The sequence below is a fragment of the Anas platyrhynchos genome, chromosome 11 (assembly GCF_047663525.1).
Source record: "Anas platyrhynchos isolate ZD024472 breed Pekin duck chromosome 11, IASCAAS_PekinDuck_T2T, whole genome shotgun sequence".
In the NCBI taxonomy this organism is placed as follows: Eukaryota; Metazoa; Chordata; class Aves; order Anseriformes; family Anatidae; genus Anas; species Anas platyrhynchos.
In genome coordinates this window covers 23,576,481-23,590,974 of record NC_092597.1, presented here as the reverse complement: position 1 = coordinate 23,590,974, position 14,494 = coordinate 23,576,481, and the positions used below count along the sequence as shown (strand labels likewise).

The 14,494-nt window shown below is 39.6% G+C and overlaps 1 protein-coding gene across 3 annotated transcripts in view; it reads right to left on the bottom strand.

Annotated features, from left to right (window-relative positions):
- MAP2K5 (mitogen-activated protein kinase kinase 5) overlaps nt 1-14,494 on the bottom strand; it is a 125,872-nt gene that overhangs the window by 35,109 nt on the left and 76,269 nt on the right. Inside the window, exons 17-18 of one of the 3 annotated variants that reach the window (XM_027465711.3) lie at nt 11,979-12,008; nt 2,127-2,195 (exon numbers count right to left, since the gene is read on the bottom strand). The exons of 1 other annotated variant lie outside the window; for it this stretch is intronic. In XM_027465711.3, the coding sequence (XP_027321512.1) occupies nt 2,127-2,195; nt 11,979-12,008 (99 nt within the window). The remainder of the gene's footprint in view (nt 1-2,126; nt 2,196-11,978; nt 12,009-14,494) is intronic. One more of the 3 variants, XM_027465712.3, reaches the window with a different exon arrangement.

The following is a 14,494-nucleotide window of genomic DNA, read 5'->3' as shown; positions in this document are numbered from 1 at the left end:
TTTAAATTAAAAACCGATTTATTTAAAATTGAAATTAAATCATAGTCAGAAATTAGAATTTTGGATTACTGCCAGACTCAGCTCGCAATCGCTTTTTTGTGAAGAAAACTTTAATTATGTGGTTGAAGTATCTGCCGCTACTCAGGAAAGCTTTTCATACTCCACTTTTACCCAAGTTTCTTATATATTCCAACCCAGTTTTACTTTGACTCTAAGTAGAACGTCGCCATCTGTGAGGTGGAAAGTTTGATGAACTTTGTGTTGGTTGAAATGGCAAAGGGAAGACTTGCTACCAGTCGTCTCTGAACCCTTCTAAATTTCTTACCATCAGTTTGGTTGGGAAATTAATTAATAGTTTGTAGTAACGGACCACTCAATTGCCTTCAGAGAGCTACAAAATATTTTGACCCATATTAGCAAAGCGCCTTTTGATTACAAAAAGAAACAAAGGCAGAATTACAACACAAATAATTAAATACAAAACAGGGAGCAGGTACTTATTGCAAACTATCTGACTGATTTAAGTCAAAGTATTCTGATCATTTGTATATGCATACCATTTCGAATGGGTGAGGATAATTAATTACGTATTTTTCCCAAACAGACACAAAGTTGCTTGCTTCCCAACATAATCACAATGCAAACAGAATGCAGTCTTTAGTGGAAACGTTGTCTTCTGTTCTAACACAGTTTGCTTGGCTTGCCCCTTACATTTAATATTCTCTGCTGTATAGTGCCATGATGATGAATGTTGTAGGGCTGCCATCAGCTTTGGAAGCGCTCTCCCCCAGTACCCAGCCAGAGGCATGGTCCTCCAGTAATACTTTACAGGTAGTAAAATGTAATATAGAGGAGGTTGAAAACTAGCACCAAGAAAAAAGCTGGTATTATGCACGTGAAGTCTTCAATACAGTGTAAGTAGTAAACAAATATACACATAAACTTTATGTGTATAATTCTATTTTTTCCAGGGAAGAAATTAATAAATAGATAGAAATCACCCATTATATTTCTGAACAGTCAACGTCAATCTATTATAATTCAATAGAATAAATTTGCTGTTTTGCATTATTGCTAATAAGCAAAATATTTTGTGGCTATAAAAGCCTTTTTTTCATACTTCGCTTTCAGATGCTAAATGACAGAATAGACTCAGCTTATTCAATAGGGATGATTCTGAGCTCCTTTAGATCACTGCACATGAATAGGTGATTCAGTTTTTCATCAGAACAGAGTATCAGTCACATTTCTTTACAGGAAAAATAGATCTTGTCGTGAAAAGGAATAGAGGTGGGATCGTCTACAGTAGCCTCAACACAGACATGATTACATCCAATTTCAGAACAAGATTTAAAATATTATTTCTAATAAAAGCGCTGAATGCTTCTAATGGAAAATAAGGCAACACAAATCGAAGTATTACAGAATCCTTCCTGCGACATTACAACCACCCGCCAGAGCAGCAGGCCTGGCTTCTGAGCGAGGGAGAGACGTGTGCTTGCTCACACACACATTGTTACCAGATTTTATTACACAATTTTGATGGCAACATATTATTTTGAGATCATCTTCATAAATTTTGCATTAAGGTAGCTGTGCCAGTACCTGGAATTGATTCAAAATGCTTAAGACACTCAATTACTTTTTAACACTGTTACCCGATGTAATGACATATCTGCTATTTCCCTTGCATTTGATGATGCAACATCATTGTAATTGATTCATTTTCTCAATTAAATAAAGCTACTGCGCTTTCCTCTATGTGAATGCCACAGAGACTCCCGAGTTGGATGTATTACCTATTTTCTCTGTCTCAGATATATTGCTTGTAAGGCTGCACTGTGTTCCTCCGTTAACTCCACTAGAAAATGTAATGTTACTGTCATATTTTTCAAGTTCTGAACAGCAATGAACTTAGCTGTATTTATATTAGGCATATTTTTCACTGTTAAAACTATGTTGTTTACCTTTTCCGAGATCACATTATTGGGCAGCCTCTGCAGCCATAAAACAAACCTAACTGACGACAACTTCACAGTCGGTGCTTCTCCTTTTGCACACAGTTCATGAAAAAGTGAAGCATCCAGTTTTATAGCACATTAAGAACAGTTTTAAAAGTACTCAACATAAAATGTTTTATCTTCCTGTTCACCCGGCTCTGCCTTTCCCGTCCCCAACAGCCCGGTTTTCGTGCACTGCAGGGAGATAAAAAGTTTAGGAGGCAGGTCAGTCTCAAGTGATTGCAGCTCGAAAGCTTGAGCATTTGGCCCATTGCGTACCCTGGGTGCTTGGAAAAACCCAAGATCTGGAGGAAGGAGACTGTAACTGTGATGGCATTATACCTTCCACAAAGAATTATAAATGGTGAAATGGCTGCAGTGGCACAACCGAAAACCCTGCTTGAAAGGATGACCAAAAGGGGCACTGCATGCATCCTTGGAAGCGATGCCTTGGTGTGCTCCTGGTAACATCGTTCCCACCTTGGAAAGGTCTTATCAAGCCTCTCAACAACAACTAAGAAGGCTTTAAAGGCTCCTCAAACGCAACTGGAGTTGTGCAAATTTGGAGAATTAGATCAGCAATTTCATGTTTCTCAATCTGTGTTTTATTTGCCGTGTTTTCTCTGTACTTACTGCATGCGATAATTTGGAACTTGAAGGTGCAGGGAAAATGATAAATAAATCTATCACATTAATGGTCTGTTTCTCAGGTCATGAAATATCAGCGGTATTTGGATAAACTACGCTACAAAGCACATTCTCCAAATGGCATTTTTTTAGGTTGGTTAAAAATGCAAAAGTTTGCCTCCTGCTTCATCTACTATTTAATGAGTGCCTCTGGTTATGAAAAGCAACTTTTGTCAGACCATCAGGTTATATTCCTGTCTCCATGGAGATACTTTGGACGGGAAGTGGCTGAGAAGACCTCTACCATCCCTTTCGCATTATATTCACAAGCACAATCAACGAAACTCAAATGAATCCACCCCGGGTAACTTGGAGGAGTCACTAGCTATAGCTTTAATTTTCGCTTTTACTCTCTGGAATTAGGACTTGCCCTGGAGCTCTTGTTTGAGAGATTTGCAGGTGACCCAGGGTTAGATCTTCCCATATCAGTTAACAAATTTTCTCTTTACATATATACTGCTTTTCAAGCTAGCGCTTCCCCCATCCTTTTTTTTTTTTTAATCAAAAAAAATATATACCAACAAATCATACAGTTATGATTTTTAAGGGAGGCTTTGCTGTAACATTTATTTTCCTATTCCAGGGATCAGCAGATTTTAGAAGTACATATAACTTATTTATAATATTTATTAATGAAGGTAACATTTTATTGAGCAGCTGGAACAACAACGATCATCTCCCACTGACAAATGACCAATGCACACTTGCCTCGTCTCTGCCCTGGTATGCCTGGAAAAGGAATTTGTAAGTGTACTTTCCATTTGGTCTTCACTACCATGGGTTTTACCCTTCCTCTGGAAGGGAGACAGGATCTTCAGATATATTTTTCAAATTCTTGCAAAATCGGAATTAGTTAAACCTTTGGAAGAGTTGAAAGCATCAAACCCGGTAAGACTCACCCCTCTAATTTGTTCCTGACTTTCTGAACAACCCCTACCCCAATCTGTTCATTTTGCAAATGGCAAACTTCAATCACTGCCACAAAACTGAAGACAAAAAAAAAAAAAAAAAAAGGAATAAAAATAATTTCAAAATCAAAAAAAGACAATTCACAACAACCTTAATATTAAATATATTCTTACAATTATATTACGCCGGTTTTCCCAGAGGTCTGCAAGCAAATTTATATAAAGAGATTATTTCATCCACCATTGAACTGCAGCCACTTCTCACAGAAATCTGTTTACCAGAGTTTAGTAACACAATTCAACAAACCGGGCATGAAAAACTGCACACTGTTGAAATTATGGAGGGAGCGTAAGAAGCCGACAATAACCACCACGCCGGAGTGGGACCAGGAGGCTAATGCTAACACATTCCTCTCCATCAGCAGGAATAGGGGACAAGCAAATCTTTGGAAAAAGCGTAAATTTAGAAATGCATTGTTTAAGGGCCTTTTCAAACATTGCAGCAAGTACAGCATGTAAAACACAAAGGGTGGTCAACTAGAACCCTAATAAAGGTATGGGTTTTAGTGCCAACCATGTTTAATTTTAATTTTGCCCACGTTTATCAAGTTTAGCGAAATGACTACCATGCTAATGGAGAGGAATACCCAGAGAACCTGGAGGACACTGCAGAGCAGGAAAACCAACCACAGCTGAGCAGGAAAAACATCACGATGCCACAAAAAACTGGCTAATTTCCACAGGGAGATGTCCGAGGAGAGAACAGCCTGAGGACACACAAGGTGACCCTCGCCCCACGCAGCACGGGAGTGCTGTGTCTGAACCTGTCTAACCCCAGAGAGCAGTGGGCAGCTGGAGAAAGTTCAAAGAAAAACTCCAAGCAGAGTCAGAAACCTTTGAAGGACAGGCTCAAAAAAAAAAAAAAGGGGGTCTTTAGACTAAAGACAGAGCCAGGAGGACGCAACCACCAAGGCTCCTGCATCTGTTCTCCATGTTCTTGCATTCATCAAGCATTATTCCCTGCAGTGAGGAAAACTTTTCTAATAATAAAGCCCTGGGATGCAGCATCTAAGGAAACAGGAGAGCCGTTCTAACAAAACTGAGGGGGTCTGGACAACGAAAAGCACCACGCTATGCAAGGAGCACCCTCTCCTACGTCTTTTGATTGCCCACCATGGGTAGTGTCACAGCCCCTTGTGGATTAGACACACGGCTCCATGGGGCTGGCAGAAGAAGGGAGATGCTCGCCTGGACCTCTAAACCCTTCATGCTTACCCTGGGCTTGGGAGCTCTTCACTACATTGAGCAACCATCGCCCAGCAGAGGAGGATGAGCTGTGCCCGTGGTAAGAAGGCCGACAAGGCGGAAGAGAAATCTGTTCCTCTCCAGCTCCTGGATCTCCTGGAAGAGCCCGAGCCCTCCTCATCCCAGCCAGGGCAGCAGCAGAGATGTATGATTCCAGTAAACCTGCTGTGTGGCCACCTGAAACCACCAGCACCTACTGCTAGCTGCCATCTGAGGGATGGCCCGATCTGCCGGGGATAAGTTCTCGTTTGGGAAATTACCCCATGGCATCCACTGAGGGAATTATGACTGGGAGAGAGGTTCCTGCTGTGCGCAGAAGGAACCATCTCCCATCCAACAGCAGCACCACCTTGTGCAGGTGTTACACGTTTGGAAGAATATCCCAAAAGAAATTTCATATTCCCCCCCGGATGCCTTTTTCGCCTCTTGGTTAAGAAACTCTAATAGCAAACATCACCCATCACCTTCCTTTGGGATCTTATTCAACTTAGCCAAAAAGGCCCCAGCTCAGGCAGCCCTACATTGTGAAGGAAAGAGTAACTGCACGGGTTATTGCATTATGGGTTTCTTGCATTAAGCCCTTTTATTATTCAAACAATAAAAAATTGTGAAAATTAAAAAAAAGGGGGTGACGATGTCATAACCCGCTGGAGATCACCACCTCACATCCTGTGGGTGATCGTTTCCCTCTGAAGTAAAACCAAGCACTCACTGCTGGAAGCTGCTGCCCGTGGGACCATGCACGCCCCACAGGGGAGCAGCATGACCCCGTCCCGTGGTGCTGCTCACAAAGCACGGCCTCGACCCAGGCACCTCACCCTGCCCGCTGCTGCCAGGGGTAGAAAGCAAAGACGCACCCTGCGGTCCTTCAGGACCATGAGCTAACAGCCCACGCAGAAAAAAACAGCTTGAACTAAGTTTCCCACGTCTCCAAGCTTGAGCATATTATTCAAACATTCATTTTCCTTTTATTTTTTAAATCTGTCAGGAAGATCAAAATAAAAAATTGAGCATGTCTTGATGCTTCAGATTCCTAACATTAAAAATGTGTTAAAACCTATGCATTAAAAAAACCCACAAACAAACATATCTGGAAAAACTAAAACTCCATTCAGATTTTACAGCAAATTTCTGATATTCAAATCAAATTTAAATATAAATGTTTTCCTGGTAAAGGGGAGAAAAAAAGAAAAAAACACAACACCAAAATGTATCCAAAGTACATTATTTAAAGAATGATGTATATGCTGTGAAACCTATGTTAAGATTGTTAGGAGTTTAAAATATTAGCAGATGACAAAGTATTTTTGGTGATTTCTGGACTGTAATATAAAAGCAACAATATTTCACAAATATGTGATATTTAAGATATTATAACAATGTAATTGGAAAAAATCACTATTTTGGCATTAGCATTTGAACAGTGTATAATGTCTTTTAAATGGTTAGATATAATGATATATGTGGAACATAAGATGTTTCTTTCTTACCAGGAAACGTGCTGTAACCAACCCTCAATTTATTCTCACAAAATAAATGAATGCTTAAAGGATGTTTCTGTCAATTGAAAAAACAACAGTAAAATGGCTATTTTGCATGCCAAGTAAAACTAAATATTTTTTCCTTGACAACCTGCTTACATTTAAATGAAACCAGGCCAAATTTGGTCAATACTATGGATTACATATAACAAAAAGAATCTTAGCCCATGCTAATACAGGGATCAGAAAGCAGCAACTTCATTTAAAACCATGCAATTATTTAGCAAACTAAGATATAGCAAATAAATTAATCTGTTCTAAATGGAAGCGCTTGCACAGTAGCTTTTTGACCTATAATTAAATCTTACTTGCAGAAATCACAGCGAGGGCAGAATTTGCTGATGAAAAGGTAAGAACAAAATCTTGAAAAAAAAATAGGAAAAAAAAAAAGAAAAAACAAAACAAAAACAGCTTTAGCGTCATAAATCAAAAAGCATTTGCAAAAATCTTTTCCTGCTGAAAAAAAAAACCACAAGCCGCCTATATCCCAAAGCTGGGGTAAGCGTGCATCGTCCCCTGCTCTCCATGGAGCAGAACTGATTTGCTCCAGCTGAGGATCTGGCCCAGAGCTCGCAGCACACACTGCAGCGTCTCTCTGGCGCTTTTTATGTGCCGGGGATTGGTAAAAGTACAAACCTTTCTGTAACAGGAGGAGCAAAAAGAAGATTTCTCTCACTGAGGATTTTTGGCTGTATATTTTCTTATAAAGGAAACCAGTGGCAAGTCTATAGCGAGCGCTTTCTTGGGCTATAAAATTTTCTATTATCCACTTATGTTTTCTTTGCACTGGGATTTAAGAATGCCTCTTCATTGAGACGAGCAATATGTCATCATTTTGTTGAACTAACAGGCCTGACAGTCCTGTCTCTCCGAGTTAGGGACACTGCTGCTCTGTGCTCACATGGCTGGTAGCAGGAAGGTGGAAAAGCTGGGAGAATAAAAAAGAAGGGAAAAAATCTAACTATAGCTGGCTTCCTCGCTAATTCATCTCCATTATTTATCATGCTGCAAAAACAAACTCGTTATATTAAAAAAAAATAAATTAAGGTCTGCCTGACTTTCGGTACGGTTTGAAATAACTTATTTGAATACTCGGATTATATATTTTAACAAATATCATCTTCTGTGTTCATCATTCCTCTTGTCTTTTTGATCTTTTTTTTTTCCTACTTATCATGTTCTTTATTTGAAACAGATTTTTAACAGATAATCTTGATCGTTATAACAATATCTTGCTTGCATTTTATTCAAATAATTCTTAAAAACAGCTTAAAAAGCCGTTTGGAATAACATCAAGCTCGCCATCAATCAAACGAAAAAATTCCGCTGGCGGTTGTATAAACATCAGATCAACTCTGATGTCTTCAAGGATTTCAGAGTGAACCATAAAAAACTCCATTAACTTCTGACAAAGAATGCAAATTAATCACAACATGGGGTGAAATGAAATTAAAGGCTCTTTTCTAATCAATGACAAGGCAGGATGAAATATTTGGTAGTCGGGCTCCCCGCGCGCGGGGCCGCCCGGATGCTCGCACGCTCCCCGCGCGCCCGGGTGCAAGGTGCAGCAGAGCCCTGGCCGCTCGGCCCTCCTCGCCCCCGGAGCTATCTGCTTACAAGTCGCTGAGATCCACAAAACACACTAATCATCTGAATCTCAGGTGCATCCAATTTGTTATTCACACTCTCCGGTGCCAGTGAAAAGCCTGGCGTAGACAGATGCACCAGGAACCTTAAATGACAGTTTTGGCCTCCGGAAGTGCGATCGCTACAGCAAAATCTAGTACAGCCTCCAGGTGAAATGTCTGGAGCTCCATATGGAGCAGGGAAAATTAACAACAAGATGAAAATCGCTGTAGCAGCGGGGAGCCTGAATTTTTTTTTCTGAGAGGGAAAAAAAAAAAAAAAAAAAACAGAAAAAAAAAATTTAAAGATGAGGAAAGAGAAGTAATAAATTAATGGGGTGTGAAAACATTCAAAGCTTTACAATACCGGGGGCACTATTTGCTCAGATTTGGGGGGGGGGGGGGAGGCGGGGTGGGAGGGTGAGGACGGGGAGGCAGGATTTTTTGTTTTTTAAACTTCGGGTCATTTTCATGTAATTTATTAACCGAGGCCGGGAATTGTAGCCAAAGGAAGGAAAACATTTCTGTAAATGCAGAAGTATCTTAAATACAGTGGTTGTGCTGCGCGCCTCCCTATAGCTGATTAAATCCTCGGCAGCTGAGTGCTGCCGATTTCTTTGGAATATTTCCCTAATGGATGCAGCGTCCTTTTTAACATCCCTGCTTTGTATAAAGTTTGACTACAAGCCGAGAATATTTAGTGGGCAATTCTTTTCATTTCTCCTAAATTGCATTATCATTAAACAAGCCATTGCCCCCATCATGTTTTTGTGCAACATACTGCATTTGAATCTCCGTGATTAACTGTACGTCTCGCAGCCTCTTCAGCCACTGCACATCTTTGGGGTTCCAACTTAAAAATTATTTAAATATGCTGGGAGGTTTCATGGCCTTTTGTTATTATTTTTATTTATTTTTTACAGTTCTTTCTGCAGAGAGGCGGATGTTGCCATCAAAATCAAATAAATTAAGGTTAGACTTTTAAAAGAAATTTGGAACTTTTTTGTATGTGCTTTCCTCACCTCTCTAAAAGGCTGAGCATGCTGTGTACTAGGCTTGGTGAAAGGGTTTTCCTTTCAATTTTACATGTTTACACAGGAAAGAACTTTACTCAAAAGAGTTTGTTTTTCCTGTGCATGTGTGCGTATGCACGTGCACCGTTCCTATTAGTTTTAATAGAGTTGCACATCAGGGGAAGAATATACCCCTAAGTGCTTACTTGTGTATCTACAGAAAATCCTATGGGTGTCATACACTACTTCTTCCAAAAGGAATTTTACATCACAGCAAACAAGCAATAGCACATTGCAATACCACGCCAGGAAAACAAACAACAAAGACATGAAAACCATTAACCATTTTTGAAATTCACTACGTTTTAAGGATTAGTGTTTCCTCTGCAAAGTTTTTATAGCGGGGAAGACTGTTCTAATCATCATTGTTTCTTACTTTCTTGTACAGGTCACTACCAGTAGCATTTACCTACAAATTGTGAAATGAACTGCGTATTAAGACATCAAAAATAATCCTAAACACACCCAAAAGCAACTCTACTTACATGAGTAGTTGCTTGTATCCTTAAGTGCTTTCAAGACAAGACTTTAACATAAGATTAAATAATGATAACGTGACAAATAAGTGGTAGCAAAATAAATGCTTATAAAACACGTGGAAAATGAGAAGTGCTAAATTCTATCATTAAAATATTCTACTAAAGGCCAGAAAGAAAAAAAAAATCATCCTTTAATCTTTCTGGCATATTGCAGGAGTCCTGAATTTCCACACTACAATGATTCCCCCTATAAATCTTATTCATTTAAACTGAATTTATACACACCATTTGTCTGTGTCTTAAAAATAGGGAAAAAGGGGGAAAGAAATATTTTTTTTTCCAGCTACAGCTGGAGACAAATGTTCATTTGCAAGAAAATTCAGGTGTTCTCAAACATGTATTCGTAGTTGCCATTTTTAGAGAGAAGCTCAAGTTATTTAGGGACAAATACTGTGAGCACACACACTATTAGTTTCAATCACTTGAATAAAGCCACTGACACGAGGAGAATTTACTCAAGTAAGTGACTGCAGGATCAGGCCCTTACATAGGAAGGAAAAAAAATATATATAGACTTAAAAAAAAACACACCAAAACATTATGGATTATCCACCTAGTCACAGCGAGTTGCTAAGGGTTCTTGTAACCAACTCTGTACATACACATCTAAAATACGTATTCTTCACATAAAAATCCTTATGAAAAGCAGTTGCTTGAAAACCTTAATAGCTTCATTTTAAAGTTTCACCTCTTCAACTGTTTTACATTAAAAAATATATACAATTTCATGGACTACTGACTTGCCAAATATTCTTTTACAAACCCGGTCTGTCTTTTAATTAGAATAGCAAAAAAAAGATCTTAAACTAGCAATCGTGTTTTGTTCCCTATTCTGAAAATAATTTTTTTGTCTGGAATCACGCGCAATGTATGCGCTCTAACTTCTTTTCTCAAGCTCCAAGACCTCTGTGAACAGAAGGTTATCTCGTGTTCCACGTCACGTTGATTTAGAGGTATAACACACTACCCCCAGCGAGCATCGAGACACTCAACGAGCACAAGTGAGTGTGCCAACGCGTGGAGGACACTTCAGCACAAGAGCTTCTTTTTTAACCCTCTCTCAAACGAGAGGGTTATTTCAAAATATGTCTAAAAAAAATGCAACGTATGCTTCGGTAACCAGCTACAGCTCGCTCTCAGTCCATAAACATTTCCATAGGAGATGAGAAAGCAAAAATTCAATGTATTTCCACATACGCAAAATCTTTACAAGTCCATAAAAGTGTCAGGAGAATTTGCTTAAAACAGCTTATAAAAATGGGAGAGAGAATGAGTCCCAGCCTATTATTCAATAACCATGTTTGTGAGGCATCTGCATAATCTAACCATGCATAAATTAGTATGTGTATTACAACAGTTATTTGCATAATAATAGCAAGTTAATAGATGCTTAAAGAGCACAGACCAACACCACCTTTAAATCAGACATGCCTCCAGGCACTCTGATCTGTATAGACCAAGATGCAGAAAACAGTGTTCATAAAACATACAAAAACATAAAAACCACATTCAAATAATTCATTTTAGTCCCTGGACACTGCACTTTTTCCCCTCTCCCAGGAAAGAATAATTTGAAGAACCACAGAACGGTTTGTTACTATGAATTCTAACATCTATCTTGCAATAAGAATTTAAAGTAATCATCAAACCTATTTCTGGACTGGCTGTTTTGTTCAGAGCTTCATGTTTTTTCAAGCATACAAAGTAAAATGTTATGCAGTAATACAGCACATTGGCCTAACCATTGCCAAGTTGGAAATAGTTTTACCACTGGCTTCAGCAAAACTGAGTTAGGTCAGTGAGAAGTCAGAAAATATCAGTATGTAAATAAAATACTGATGCTAGGCCCTCTTAAAAGGGAGCATCCAGAACCATTTTACATATTCCATTCACGTTATATTTTTTATTTGGAAGAATTATAGACCATTGTACCGCTATTCAAATCTGGAATTGAAAAAGAAAAATATAAAAAAGGAGTAGATGTATTTTCCTGGCATCAAAAGTACATACAGGATTATTTTTTTTAATCTCACAAAAAAAAACAACAACAAAAAACAACAATCATTAACATCATCATCATAATTTTCCTTCTCTCCAGGGAAAAGAAAATCTAGAGTTTGGGGAAAAAAAAAGAAAAAAAAATCAATAGAGACTTCTAAATGACTCCTTCAAGATACCACTTTTCAATTTAACAGGACAGATTTATTTGTATGTGGCTCAAATGTTCACAATTGCTCTCTGCACCTTCATACATAGGAATGAATGTCACAGTGGCAAACAGCAGTAATGAACAATCTTACCTGAGGATATGGAAACCTCCCAAGAGCAAGCTGGGAAAGGAAATAATATTTGTCTAGTTATATAGATTTGCATGGAGGGCACATTTTCTTAAAGAGAGAAAAGTACTCAACTCTTACTATTGTATAAATTGGAAAATGCCAGCAAAAATAATTCTGAAAGCACACAAAGAGCTGCATTTAGAATGGAGCCATTCACAACAATTACTCCTTGTTTTACATTTCTGAATATTTCTGTATTTCTCAAGCTCTTGTCTGTAGCACTTAGCAACGCTGTTTGATGCCCAAGTTCCTGAGGACTCTCTAAATTAAACCAGTTCAGCCTCAATGGTGAGGCCAACGACACTGACCTTTACTGATAATTATCTGCAATGAACGGGTATTGTAGAGCGTGCACTCAACTCCCAAAGTCCTTCCCTAACAGGCTCAGAATAAAATCTGGGTTATATAGCTGAGGTTTGTTTCCTTATTGGTGTCAAATCCAGCTAGGAACCTGTGAGTGGGTTTTGGAGAGAGATCATGGCACCTGCAGCACCACACATTGTCTTTTCTTCACATCTACCTTCACCACATGAACCGGAGGCGTTGCTCAGGCTGCTTCAGAAGTCACTCGATGCATTACGAGCGTATCCGCTAGTATCGGTATCAGACACAACAGTGTTAACGTTGCCATAATGCCACAGTTTAAAATTATTCCATTATAAACCCATTGTTTGATACTTTAGGTTTTCCCCGCTGGCATCTGGACCTTTGAAACGATCCCAGCAAAGTACAACTGGTCTATTTTGTCTACCAAAGCCTGTGCTGGGTGAAATCCTCTCATTGCACCCCTACTGCTGCTGTTACGTGAGCTCCTCAGGGTTACTTGACCTGCAGTGAGGCAGCTGTGCTAACCTTTGATGAAATTTCAGCCTGGCTGGCAGCACAAAACCACCCTAAGCATTGAACAATGCAGCACAGAGATGTAGCAGGGTGGGGAAGTGGTGAAGAACAGAGACATATTTGAGCCTCACCAGGGCAGGAAAAGGGTCCTGAGAAGGCAATAAGGAGAAGATGATGGCATGAATGGAAGCAACCAAGCAACAGAGGAGATGGCATCCTTTCTGCAATTCCAGCAGCTGTCCAAACCTACTGCTGTATTAGACATTTGGCTGTGGGCTTTATGGGGCCAGTAAACTTCTTCCAGATCCTAGGAGGAAAGACGGTACAGAAGCAAAATAGGTCCTTGAAGAACTCGTCTAAGAGAGGCACGCAACAGAAAACCAAAGAAAGGAAATGATTTTTTTTTCTGGTGACTACTCCTAAAAGCAGCTTTCTCAATATTGAGACAGGATTTATCCTGAAAGTCTACAGAGAAGCAAAGTGGCTTCTAACAGGACTACTGGTTGTACAATTACCCTGAACGCTTACTTACTGCACAGACACATCGCAGTTATCAGAACTGCAAATCTACATTTCCATGCATCACTTTGAAAAATCACCCCAGTCCTTCCTAAATATCTCATCAGTGGGAGTTTGCATAATGACTGAGGAGGAGCCATTACGGCCTACTGTATCAGTATGGTGTTGATTGAGGATCCCTACTAGCAATAACAAAACAAAAAAGAGCACTTTTTTTTTTTTTTCTCAGAAGCTTCTGTGGTGCCTCCCATCTCTCAAAGATAAGATTTGCTTGTAGACTTCCACTTGGGGACCGTTGTGTTGGCTTGGTTTGTGAGACCAGAGCTTAGAGTACGGAATTCACCTCTCGTACAGGTAACGGTGTGAAGGTGACAGGACCAGTGAAATCTCCTCACTCTCCCCAGAGGGACAGAATTTAAGCTAACTTCCTCCTCTGGGTTTCTTCTGCCCTCTGCCTTCCAGGTTTGCCCTGCGGACTGGTAACTCTCTGGGGTAAATTCTGTTTTTCAGTTTTGTTTCTGGTGCGGTGCTGAGCTCAGAGCATCTCTTGGCAGCAAATTCATCCTTCCAACAAGCAGATCTGTGCTAAGCAGGCTGATTGACACCCTTTCTGTCACTTCTGTCTGGTTCACAACTCCTCCCAGCTACGTTGGTCACTTTTTAATGGCAGCCTTTGAAATACAGTGTTAAATAGATAAGGCAATGCCCTATGTTTTCTGGCATGCTCAGATTTAAGGACCAGAAACTACAAAAACATACAAAACGGTGCCCCTTTTCACTTTCTCAGCTTCTGGGGGGACCATCCTCAAGATCCTAAGAAACCCTGCTGCTGTGATAGCCCATAAATGCCTAACAATAAACCTACAAATGCCAAACGCTTTCCAATGAACAGAAGACAACCTAATTTTTCTGATGCCTACTGACTTAAGAATAATTACTACAATGGCTACAGATTTGTAGGTATGTAATATTTATCCCAGTGTATAATAAGAAGATAATTATAGCTCTACACCCAGGGCATCACTCTGTAGACCTTAAGCAGAAAAACTAACACGATCTCAGTGATGACTTCAGACTAAGTGCTTCTGCTCTCATGGGCGATTCCTCTCCCTGGCCAC